The sequence below is a fragment of the Peromyscus leucopus genome, chromosome 2 (assembly GCF_004664715.2).
Source record: "Peromyscus leucopus breed LL Stock chromosome 2, UCI_PerLeu_2.1, whole genome shotgun sequence".
In the NCBI taxonomy this organism is placed as follows: domain Eukaryota; kingdom Metazoa; phylum Chordata; class Mammalia; order Rodentia; family Cricetidae; genus Peromyscus; species Peromyscus leucopus.
In genome coordinates, this window is record NC_051064.1 from 4,104,238 (window position 1) to 4,117,861 (window position 13,624).

The 13,624-nt window shown below is 35.9% G+C and overlaps 1 protein-coding gene and 1 long non-coding RNA gene across 4 annotated transcripts in view; one reads left to right on the plus strand and one right to left on the minus strand.

The window, feature by feature from the left end:
• Il7 (interleukin 7) overlaps positions 1 to 13,624 on the minus strand; it is a 41,403-nt gene that overhangs the window by 26,782 nt on the left and 997 nt on the right. The window contains exon 2 of one of the 2 annotated variants that reach the window (XM_028890417.2): positions 7,624 to 7,757. In XM_028890417.2, coding sequence (XP_028746250.1) covers positions 7,624 to 7,757 — 134 coding nt within the window. Of the gene's footprint in view, positions 1 to 7,623; positions 7,758 to 13,624 lie in introns of those variants that run through there. The other variant, XM_037202340.1, reaches the window with a different exon arrangement.
• The window catches only part of LOC114707630, a 36,742-nt gene continuing 36,453 nt past the window's right edge, over positions 13,336 to 13,624 (plus strand). The window contains exon 1 of one of the 2 annotated variants that reach the window (XR_005090786.1): positions 13,336 to 13,596. This is a non-coding gene — a long non-coding RNA (uncharacterized LOC114707630). The remainder of the gene's footprint in view (positions 13,597 to 13,624) is intronic. The other variant, XR_005090785.1, reaches the window with a different exon arrangement.

Below are 13,624 nucleotides of genomic sequence, written 5' to 3' on the forward strand. Positions count from 1 at the left end.
ATAGGACTATGCAAATGTTAAGGAAATGTATTGAATGGTAAGGAATTTAATGATAAATGAGATGAATGAGAGGGAGTGTTAAGGGTGGTCTGGGAGGTCAGGATTCAATGATAGGTCAAATGCTAATGAATTAACAAAGAGTAAACAGAAGCAGAACAGAATAAAAGCAATTAGTTCTGTAGAATATACAGGACAGATGGCTAGATATTTCTATTGATATTTGAATTAAATGGTTTTTAAAGTTCACATAATAAGTGTGGATCAAAAGCTCTTTGAAAGCTATAAGCACAAGGTTAGAGATTCAGTCTGTGAAGGTCCCAGAAAAGAAATAGAAGACAAAGACATAGGAAGTTACAAACTTATTGGTCATTAGAACGTAATTTATAACATTAAGACAACTTTTCATTGACAATAATTAGACTGAGCCATTCTCACAGACTCCCATTTATATCAATGGTGCTATTTTGAAATAGAGTCAGAAACTTGTTCTGATGACTAAGAATTAAACAGTGCAAGCATACAAGATAGGATTAAACAAAATAATTGTAATGGATATAACACTTACAAAACCATCCAAACTCACTCATATCAGAAAGTTCCTGATACTTGATGAGAAGACTATATACAACAAACTTAAAGTTATTATTATATTAAGTGGAGACAGACAGGGCATCTCCTCTAAAATCAAGAATGAGACAAGGATACCTACTCTCCCTTTCTTAATTAATATAGTGCTTGAAGCCCTAGTTGATGTTATAAGAGCCTATGACCCCATCAAGAACTGTGGTCCTGTTGTGCTTCACAAGACAAATACTATATCCCTCAGCATTTTATAGTTCCATAATCCTACAAGACCCATATACTACTTGTACTTGATCTGAAGGACATTGGGGCAAACTTGTCTATATCTTGCAGTGAGAAAATCTGTGACAATCCAGTCTACAAGCCCTGTTACTACTTTCACACATTCTGTAAATGTATTGAAGTTCTTCTCTTCAATCTATGGCTTAGGTTTGAAGTTAATATCACCCATGTTTATTCAATAGGAACTGAGGAAGTGTGTGTGTGTGTGTGTGTGTGTGTGTGTGTGTGTGTGTGTATGCATGTGCATGCTATATTTCAAAGATCTCTCAGAAGTTTGAGCATCACTTACATTTGCTATGCTGTATCTAAAAAATATCAAATAAATGTCTGGAAGCTCCAGGACACCAGAAACCAGGATCACAATTTGTAGTAACATTTACATTTGTCTCCACAAAATCTAAAGACAGTCTCTTCCACAGTCCATGAGCTTTGACCAGAGCCAATGGTGTCATTCAAATTCACTGGTGTCATTGTGCTTGTCCCACATGCACTATAAAAGGATCCCTTCTTGGTTTGTAACCAAAACACAGCATTTCCCAGCACCATACACAAGAGCATTACCATGCTCCGTCCACAGGACCTGGAGAAGATAATTCTCTGTTTTCTGTAGCTTTAGAATGAGAATGATGGGTGTTTCCCTAACACATGTCATCACCTGTTCCTGTCTTGTGGGACCTGGAGACAATTCCACAGACCGTGCATCAGCATAACCATGACTACTGTCATCACATATCAAAGTTCCTCAAGTGCTTGGTTCTGTAGGGCCTGATGACATATACATTTAGAAGTTCACATTATCTTAAACTATGGACGACTACATTCACGAGTCACTTCAATATGGATCATCAAGGCACTCATAGACTTTGACATTGGTTATACCTAAATAAATCACATGGACACTAAACTTTTAAGTCATCTGGAGTCAGAGGAAGGATCAACGGACACCTTATATATATATTTTTTAATGAAAAAATTGTTCTCATACAAAGGATACTCAATAAAATAAGAGAAGTGTTTCATTACATGTGCAGAAATCAATGCAGGGACCTAAGGTTCATGGAAAGCCAAGGAACTTTGATACCTCCAGGGAGAACAGACTGATTCTCCAGGAAAAGATCGCAATTGTAAGGAAATCTGCAAAATGCTTTAAAAAAGAATCCAAATAAGGATGTTAGAGAATCTTAGTGACACCCAAGAGGATGTGGATAGGTGACACAATGAAAATGAGAAAAAAAATGAGCAAAAACAAACAAACAACAACAAAAGCCATGAGTAGGAGAGTAGAAGAGTCGACATAGAAATCATATCAAGTCATCAGAAATCCTAAAGATGCAAACTTCAGCCTTAAATTTCAAGAAATAGAGCAAACATAAGAACAAGTTTCTAAACTTGGAAGACACAATAAATAAAGCAGCAGAAAAAAATAAGGAAATAAAAAAGAACAATTGAAGTATATAGATACATTAAAATATTTATGACACCATTAAGAGAAGAATTACTTATATTACAGAAACTCTAGGAGAACACACATCCAGAAAGCATTAAGACAGTTAACAAAATGAAAGCTAAAGAGTCCCCCCATCTTCAAATTTGGACGCAGACAACCAGATTCAAGGAGCTCAAAGGATCCTGACAAGACTCATTCAAAGAAGACTGTCTCCAGCATAATTTCATATTCCAAATGTGAAAGTACAAGACACATGGAACTCTAAAACCAGTGTAGGAAAAGTGTCTCTAATAACTGAAACCCCATCAGACTGGCAGCAGATGTTTCCACAGCATTCCTACATGCCAGAAGGGAATGGAATGATATGTTAAAACTCTGATTTTTTTAAAAACAGCATATCAAGTTTAGTATATCCATCAAATCTATCATCTGTAAATGAAGGAGAAGTAAGTTTTTCTAGAAAAGCAAAAAACTGACAGAATTTACCACCACCAGACGAGAGTCCTTCACTGGAAACAAGGACAGTAACTACTGTTCCGAAAATATACCACTGTACAAATTCATAGACAGAACAAATACATGAAAGAGAAAGAGAATAAAGCCTTGAAGAACAGGAGAGGCACCAAACTACAAAATAATTAATTGATGTGGGAAGAAATGAAGGATACACAAAACAGTAAGGCAACAATAAAATGGCTTGGGATGATAGCTCACACCTATAATCTCAGCACTTGGAAAGCAGAGTCCAGAGGATTCTGAATTGGCTTCCAACCTGGGCTATATGGCTAGATATATCTTATCAAACAAAAAGAAAACAACAAAATGATTAAAGGAAGCTTCAATTTATAGATAATAACTTTGACTATCAGAACATGTAAGTCACCAATCAAAAGACATAGATTTACTGAATGAACAACAACAACAACAAAAGGCAAGGCCCAGTTATACAACTAACTATCTATTGGAAACCCACTTCACTGGCAAAGACAAGCATGGGTTGCAAGTGTTGGAAAAACTTGAGCAATGCAAGGGAACATAAAGTGATGAGGGTTATAATATTATAATAAAGCAATTAGCAGTGTATGCATTAATTATAAATACACACCCAACACTAGACTACACAATACATAAAGCAGACACTCATCGACCTAACAGTAGAGATTCAGTGCAATGCGAGTTAGTTGGAGACTTTAGCATCTGATTTTCATAGTAGGAAAATATTTCAAACAGAAAATCAGCAAGTAAAAATTAGAATTGAACCATTCTATAGAATAAAGGGACCTAAACAGGTACTTAGAAAACATTTCAACCAAAAGCAGCAAAGTATACATTTTCTTCATTGGAACACAGAATCTTCTCCCAAATAGATAATATGTTAGGTTACAAATCACATACCAATAACCAAAAAAAAAAAAAAAAAAAAAAAAGTAATCGTATCGTGTGTCTTCACAGAGCACGGGGAAATCAATGAAAAGTATGAAACAGAACAGGAGCCACATTGTTATTAAGGAGCCATATTATCATATCTTATTATTAAGTCTCCATATCTTACAAGAATAAGTTTGTTTCCTAAGCCTAATGTATCCTGCAAACCATGCTTTCAACCTATGCTGAACCTGAGACTCCATGATGTATACCTGCCCCTTTGCCTTGCTAAACTCCTGAGCCAGAAATATATGATTGCCCTTCTGTCTTATGAAAACATGTCTTCCCAGGCACCTTGATGATCCTCCTTCCACATAATGTATTCTTGCCTCCTTTCTAACACTCAGCTATCTTCACAGCTGTTTTCTATCAACCCTTCCCCATCCCCATAAAAGGGACCTCAAAAGCCTGTGGGGGCTGCTCTCTGAAATTCCAACGTAGGGTGAAGCAGCTTTCTGGCCAGTCCCTTGTGCACCTTTGAATAAAGCTTGCTTAATCAGAAAGCCATGGAAATGGTTTTTTCTCATGTCTAACATAGATCATATGTTAGGTTTCAAATCAAATATCAATAATATTTTAAAAAGGGAATCATATTATGTCTCTTTGCCAAGCACAATGAAATTAAACTAGAAGTTGAAGAAAGGAAGAGCAATAGGTATCACAATCTATGAGATACATCTTTATTAGTTATTTGTTTATAATAATCAAATACATGAAAAGTAAATAGAAAAATTTAAAATAGACAAGCTAACAATACAATTCAAAGACTCCAAATTACAAAATAAGATAAAGTTAGTAGGAAACAAACTTCAGAGCAAAAATAGATGAAATCATAAACCAAAAAAATCAAGTAAATGAGTTCATATTCTGAAAATATAAACAAATTAAAAAATATTTATTTACAGAAAAAGGGAAAAGAGCTAAACCAGTATAATCAGAGCTATAAAAGGAGACACAAACTAATACCACAAAACTATACAGAATATACTGTGAACAACTATATACAAATAACTGGGACAGCTAAAAAAATGTTCTGAAAGGGATGACTCTATCTATCATCTATCTATCTATCTATCTATCTATCTATCTATCTATCTATCAGTTGGTTTTTTGAGACAGGGTTTCTCTGTGTAGCACTGGGTTTCCTGGAACTCACTCTGTAGACCAGGCTAGTCTTGAACTCACAGTTTCACCTGCCCCTGCCTCCTGAGTGCTACAATCCCAGGGAACTGGAATTACAGATGGTTGTTGGCCATGTGGGTTCTGGAAATCAAACCAGGGGCCTTCTGGAAGAGCAGCCAGTGTGCTTGACCCTTGAACCATCTCTCTACATTCTCCTGCAAATAAGACTTTAAATACACAAAAAATAATTTGTACCAACAATTGAAAAAATGTGAATTAAAATAGGTAATGCAGGCTGGAAAGATAGCTCAACAGTTAAGACCACTGTCTGATCTTGCAGAGGACTGGGGTTTGGTTCCCATCACCAATTTGTGTGGCTTACAGCCTCCTGTAACTTCAGCTCCAGGGGACATAATACCCTAACTGATTTCTGTAGGCACTCAGAGGCATTTGCACTGCTCACAAACAGACTACTACAAATAAACATTAATAAAATGAAATGTGATAAGGGCATCTTTCTGTTTTGAGAATTCTAAACATTAAGTGATTTTGCTGACGAAGAGCACCAGATCACATCAAGCAGTCTATATACACTAGCACTGTTGAGGGCTCCTTCGGAGGCAAATCCACTAAGGTCTGTCAATACTTCAGTGTGCTCTCAGGTACTAAATCTGCTCTGCAGGTCTGTTGGTGGTAGCAATGCCCTGTGACTTTCTCTTCCCTTTTCCTCAGATTAGCAGAAAGCATCTTTATGATCACATTGCCATGGCATTGCTCAGGTGGACCTACAGAGGTGTCTCCCTTGCCTTCTCGGTCGTCTTTGGAAAAGCAGCCACGCCTTGTCACCAGGAGCAGCATCAGTGATGCTGTGCTGGTTGCTGGCTGAATGTGTTGAGATTATCTACTCTGTATTTTCAGGAAAAGGTGTGCCATGAATTGGTTAAGTAAGCCTCTTCTGTTAAACTTCCAACAAGCTCCTCTTCCCTTAGCCCCTCTCTTTACATTTTTTTTTGCATATGCATCTTTGCTTGTTGATTGCTGTTGAAATAATACTATTTATTTCTGTGTACAGGTGATACAGTTGAGTCAGACATATCATCTTGATGAAAAAGATCAGTTAGCAGCAACATTTAATGTTACTCAATATCCAAATATCATGAAATAGAAAATGTGGAAATTACTGTGTAGTGGACACCCTTTTCTTTTTCTGTCAGTTGGCAAACGACATGGAACGTTATGTCCAAGTTTTCATTAACCACTTTGCATTTTCCATACCTCTTCAAGAGGCAAAATATTTTTCCAAGATATCAGTCCACTTCAATGTATGTAGCAGAGACAGTAGAGTAAAAGAAACGGACCTTTAACAATGTCTCCTGTCTTATGAACATTTGGGAGGGATTTTGTTTGACACACAATGCTCCAGTCTGACTACAAAGGTAAAATTATTGATTAAATCAACCTTACATGATAACTTTTACATGCTACTTTATTGTCTAAGTGGAAACCCCAAAGAAATGTCATCAGCAACAAACTCCTGGAACAAAGTAGTGATTTTAAAAAGATTGCAAGATACATGGTTAACATAAAAAAGTCTGTATATATACAAATATTGCAATAAATAAATGCAATTTGAAATGAAAACCAACATTATTTAAAATCCTGCTAAAGTATGGAATATTTCAGTTAAGTCTACCAATTATGAATGTGATCCATATGGAGAAGAGTGCAAAACTCTGATGAAAAAAATCAAAGAAAGGCATGGGCAGGTGGTAAGACAACTCACAGTAGTATTTAAGAGACTCTGTCTTAAAGATATGGATTCATAGGCCTTACCAAATAAGATAAGTAGATGACAATAAGGTATCTTATACATTATAAGGAAGAATTTGACTCACATTTCTAAGAGAAATAATCAAGTTTGAAAGATTGAAACATGAGCATGATTGCAACTACTTAACATTCCAGGAAAAACTAGAAAGACAGTTGCCAAGGATTCTGGGAAGGGAGAGAAGGATGGGTTGATTGAACATGGGATGGGGGAGGTGAGGGCAGTGAACCATGGTATATGATACTGTGCTGGTATGGCATTATCTGTCTACCTAAACCCAAAGACCTGCATAAAACACAGAACAAAACCTGAAAACAGTATATTAGTATTGGTTCATCTATTGTGACAAATCCACTATATAATAATAGTGGAAACTGCAACGGTGCGGGGAGTACATGGAAGTTTTCTACTTTTTCCTCAAATGTTCCATAATAAAAGTCTTGAAGGTATAAAATCTATTACTTAAGAAAATAATTTATTCACAGCAAGTGAACATTAGCTTAGAGAAAATTAAACTCTATATACAGTAAGATATATGCAACTGGACACCTTGAAATAAAATAGCTGTATATTACTTCCCATCACTATTTGCAGATGTTATATGATTTTACTTTCTGTTTCCTAATGTGAAACACCTTCCACAATGAACAGAGTAAACAGGAGACAAACAAATTCAGGCTGTAATGAGTTCTGCTTATCTGGTAGAAGATGAGAACAGGACCTAAATGGGTAGCGTGTTTAATTTCTAAAGGACAGAGAAATGCCAACCATGAAGGTGCATAGTTCTAGTTCATTATATTTTATTCCATACTTACCTCCTTTCTTGTCAAGAATTACAGTGGGTATCTAATTATAGAACTGAGTACCAAAAGTATAATCACATTTCCAAGTAAGTGAAAGATGTAAACAAAACAAAACAAAACAAAAAAACACGTACCAATTCATCGATGCTGATCATCAGCACACTCTCATATGCTTTACCTTCTTTATCTTTAATGTGGCAGTCAGATGATGTGACAGGCAACAGAACAAGGATCAGGGGAGGAATTCCAAAGATATATCTAAAAGAAACTGAATCCAACATTTAATAAGCCCAAGGTAGATATCACAACATGCTACACTAGGTTGTGTCTGTCTTACAGTGGGAATTAACACCTACATCTAATAATTTTAAAAATACATCTTAATTCTGGCGTAGTATAGAAAGAGCTATAAAAATTGAACTGTATGACAAGGCAGGGCTGCAGTGTGATTTAGGATTAGGGTTTGTTGCTGGTGTATAGGTGGTATCTACATTTTATGCCAAACAGCTAGAACGGAATCGAAGACTTCTGAAAGACATCCAGTAGGGGGTGGGTGTGAGAGTTTTGCCAGGTGAATTTTTACCAAACATTCCCAAAAGAAAATATATTTACAAGAAAAGAGGTATGCTACAGTTTCTAAAAGTCACGCATTATTTAAAATATGTGAAAGATGTGATGTGAATGTTTATTTACACAGACATCATAGTCCTCATGAAGGCAAATACAGTCCTTTTCTGGAGGCATTGATGTGGGGAGCAACTCTTTGGTGTTGCACTATGGTGATTCTTGGTTTGTCATGATGAAGTTTAGAGAGCTTTACCTCCCCCAAACTCTGATAATGTTAAATTCTGTTTGAAGACTCATCTCTGTATTTTATTATTTTGTGTATTTTACCAAAGACCTAGATTCTGTTCAAGCAGAGCTCTTTTTTAATTCCTTTCATGTTAGGAAAAGCTCAACTCAGGTGATTACTTTTGGTAAGTCTTGCCAATCAGAGTCAACTGTCCAATCAAAAGGAATGAAATTTTAAATGAAATCATCCGGGGTAAGTAATTAAGATGAAAACCAAAATGATACCTCGAAACATTAAAACCAACCCATTTCTTCATGAGTCTATATGTGTCTTGCTTTTATCTTTCCATGAACTTGATTGTATTAATAATATAATGTGCATTTCACAAATTAATGTTATAACATTCCAGTGCTCACCATTTTATGTGTGTGTTCTCTTAGAGTCTAAACAATGTTTCTTTAAACCAAAGAAATTGACACTAGCAACAGTCTAAAGACTGTAAAGGATATCGTATGAATGTCATCTATTATATTTTTATCCAATGATATTAAAAAGGCAGAAATATTCACCATAAATTATAGTACAAGTAATCCATGTTTTTATAAATAAAGTGGACTTGGTAGAAGTTATGGGATCTCAGAGCCTCAACCAAAGACAAAGAACAACAGGCAACTAAGGCATGCTAAGCACAATGAAAAGCCCTCCCTACCAAATTGGTTATCCATTACCAAGTCATTAGTCCTGAAATTATATATATATATATATATATATATATATATATATATATATATATATGACATTATACAGAACAAGCAGGATATATATATATATATATATATATATATATATATATATATATTTATGAATATCTTTCTCCTCCATCTCTCTCCCCCTCTTCCCCCCATTTGCATGTATGTGTATGAAATTACAAAGAAAAGAAGGCCATCAATTTGAAGGAGAGTAATGGGGGAAATAGAAGATGGAGGGTAGAAAGGGAAGAAGGGAAATGATACAATAATATTTTAATGTCAAAACCTCATAAAATGTGAAGATTTGTCACTGTGATTGTTTTAATAAAGAAGATGACTGGCTAATAGATGAACAGGATAAAGTTAGGCAGGAGAGCCAAACTGAGAATGATGGAAGGAGGAAAGAGCATCAGAGGATCATCAGCCAGATGCAGAATAAGTCAGACACACAAAATGGGATAGAGGAAAAATTCACAAGCCTCAGGACAGCACATAGATTAACAGAAGTGGTTTAAGTTGTAAGAGCTAGTTAGTAACAAGCCTGAGCTATTGGCTGAGCATTTACAATTAATATTAAGCCTCAGTGTATTTATTTGAGAGCTGTTGGCAGGACAGAAACTTCAGCCAACACCATAATTCATAGCTTCCCATCCTTAAATAAAACTAATACTTGATACACTCAGAAAATAATCCACGAGTGGGCATAAAATTTATTCAAAACTCTCCACTAAATAATTCATTTCAGATCAAAGATTATGATCCTAGCTGCTTTTAATTGCACTGCTGAGCCAGGGACTGTTAGGGATATCTATCTATCTATCTATCTATCTATCTATCTATCTATCTATCTATCATCTATGTATGTATGTATGTATCTATCTATCTATCTATCTATCTATCTATCTATCATCTACCATCTTATGTATCTATCACTGAAGGTTATTTATATATGTATAGATATAAGTATATGCTCCATATTTTATTATATATATAAAGAAAGAGAGAACTTCAAGTTAGCTTACAGTTTGTAGCACACAAACAACAATTACTAAGATTAGATGTTAACCTAAGTCTTCTATCTCATTGGGATTTGATTTTAATATGCCTACAGTCACTTGATAACATATTTCACACTGGTATTTGGATTGAAAGCCACTTCCTTACAATATCATTTATCTAGCCCTCTCCTACTACCATTCTTTCACCCAGGGTACACACTCATCAATTATTAACACGTTTCATCATAGCTACATAAATTTTTATAGCATCATGCTTTTGATTTCATCTTTGGCCTTACAGGTCTCCAAAACTTAAGCTTTGGGAGGAGTAGACAGAGGAGAAAGATGGGGGATGTGACATGAATTCAAAGAAGAATGTGATGAAGTCATTAGTGAAGAAATTAATTTGCATCTCTATATAAATGTTATTACAAATGTCCATTTTCTGTGTTTTAATAAGTTATTTTATTTGATAAGATTAAAGTTTTCCTCTTCATTTCAATAATATGTGCCTCCCAGATTCATATAACTTACAATTCACTGGACAGCATTTTGTCAATGGTTTACAATATTAGTTTGGTTGAATATTCTTTGCATATGTGTACTATGCGAAAACTTCAATTCTGAAACTATTCTTAAAATATATTTTTTTTTCTGTAGACCCTTGAAATTAAGCAAGGTAGCTACTGACAGACCAGGGTAATACAACACAGGGAGAGTTTAGAATATAGAGAATTTGGGATCTTGTCTTGATCTGACAGTGGGCTATGTGACTCAAAACAGCTGAAATTCATTTAAACTTCTTGTACCTTATCTCTAAAATTAAAACTTTCAATGACTTCTTAATGTAGCTCTTTTCTCTCTCATCTCTCAAACACTTTGACTTTTAAGATTCTATTTCATTATCCAAATAGAGAAAGCCTTCGTATTTAAATTGCCTCAAGCATAATTCCATAAACACACCAGGGTCCAAGATATCTCATAGATTCTTGGCTCTACCATCAATAGTGTGTTCTTTTTTCTGTAATTGCAGAGTGTATTCCACATACATGCACAGTAACAAATGAAGATTTTTCTGACTTGATGGTGTTTCTAACGCTGTTGTTTCAATGGGAAGGGAATTTAATATTTGCCATATTTTGCTTCTTTTTGTTTCATAGCACACTCCCGAGCCTCCCCTGAACTTTTCATTAGGTCACAGATAAGAAAACTGTAGGAACAATACAAGACATGTGTTGGCTTGTAGGATTGTCTTTAAACCTCCCAAAGGGTTTGAAACTGGAGAATTTGTTTTCAGTAGGGAATTTGGTTAAACCAGAATGATAGCTGTCGAAAAATTCTTGTTGGTTTTTAATGTCAGCCAAATAATACATTCAATCTTCAGCTGCTTAAGTTATGAGGTCAAAGTGAACATAAATAAGTTGACTTCTTCAGTCCATCATATCCAGTCATTTATTAGTTTCTTTAAGTTTTTGAGATTACAAAATAGTTTTATTTCTCCCATCCATTTCATCTCCCAAACCCTCCTATGTACCTTTCCTTAGTCTATTGCAAATTTACAGCCTCTTTTCTCATTGTTGGTATATATGTTTGTGTGTGTATACATTATACACACACACACACATATATATATATACCTAAATTCATAAACACAACCTGCTCAGTCTGTATAATCTCAGTTATATGCATGTTGCCCAAGTTGACCATTTGGATAACCAACTGGAGTGCTCTTCCCTGGGAAAGACTATTTCTCCCACACTCAGCATTTCTTAGTTGCCTGTAATCCTTTGTCTAAGGTTGAGGCCTTAGGGGCTTTTCCCATCTACATTAGGAAGTGTTCATTGAATGTCCTTTCATAAATCTCTTTCAACAGAGAATTCAATTCTATAGCCACTTTATGATGTTAATGCATACAAGTAAGTCATTCACATTTTACAGTGGAGAATCTGGAGCCCAAAGAACAATTCTCCAAAACAGTGTTTCTAGGAGAAGCCAGGACTCACATCTGACATGCTCAAGTTGACTTGTCCAGGAGTTCAGCTTTTAGCTACTCAACTACACTTCCTATAATGGTAACTGCATGTATAGATAGTCAAAAGAAGTTAAAAAAAAAATCATTGTCTTCTGCATGAACTTCCCCAAGGCACTTTCTGGCCAACCTCTGAAACTACAACATCTGCTCCTATTTCAAGGGAAAAGAGTAAATTTTTGAATATATTATAAAGTTATTTGTCAAGAGTCAGGATAAAAACACTTCATAACCATGGGCCATGCAATTTGGTTTTATGAAAGCACTTTCCATTTTTTGATTAAGATGTACATACACTGATAGGAAATTTCTAATTCTCCTTTAAAGCTCTTCCGGTTTCCTACTCATTCTTAGTTCTCCATGTTTCTCATTAGTTCACTTTATTGGCATACATGCATAATAACATTCTTAAATGAGGCAGCACAACTGAAGGTCAGCTGGGGAATCTTCACTTACTGCCCCAAATAATGGGGTGGAAACAAGAATAGCACAGTACACAGTCTTGATGGAGCTTAAGCTTCTAGTGAATGTATTTTGGAACAAAAATGAAGAAAGCCACTCATTTTAACTCCAGAGTTTAACATTTTCATGCTGTGTTTACTAACACCTTATGAAGGATAACTAACATGGACAAGAAATTAAGCTTCTTTAAATTACACACCTTTGCCTTCTTTTGTCCTTTGGTGTCCCCAGACCATAGATAAATCAAGGATTAAAGTCAGGAATGAAGCAGAAAGAAGCAAGTTCAGAAGCAAGCGCATTGCAAAGGAGACAGGGATGTACTCTTTCTCCTTATAATTAAACTCCCTTACAGAGAGGACTTCCATGTTTCTTTGGATAGCCTCTCATATCTCCACGTATTTTTATTTTTCTGACAAGTACTCCATTATGCCAGTTCTTGGTTCTCTGGTGCCTAAGAGATAGAAAATGATTGGACCTAAAGGAGTGGCCAGGAAAGCAGTAACACAGAGGTTCCCAAGGAAGAGCATCTGGAAGGCTCCCTGCTCCTGCACCCCGCAGGTTCTCTTGCTGGAGGAAGTGTTTACTGTGTATTTCCTCAAGTAGATCCTCTCTCCTCACACTCCATTCTGTTCTCCTCTAAGCTCTTGCAGCATTTGTTTATTTATTTATTTTAGTTCTAGCTACAAGTGAATTCCAGCCACTGTCAATTCTGTTCTTGCCCATTTTTAAGACCGTATTTCAAGCAAAAACAAACCTATTAGATTTGATTGCGGGGGGGGGGGGGCTAAGAATTTGTATTCATGGGTACTTGTAGTTCTATCTCCCTTTTGTAGCAAATATGTAGAAGGGGGAAGAAAGTCTGGCATTTTGCAATTCCAGCCCCAGGACTTGGGTTCCCAGCAAACAATGCAACATACAGCCTGGGTCGGAAACTCCCAGAATTACTGAGGGGAGAAGAGGGGGTTTTCCAGTGATCTGTCCTTTAGGGTTTAAAAGCGCATTCCCGGGAGCGACTCTCATTCTCTATGAAGTTGTGAGCTCCGAGAGCCCAGCGACTCCCTGAACCCAGGCAGCCTGTGAGTAACTTTGCGCGGCCAGGAAGCG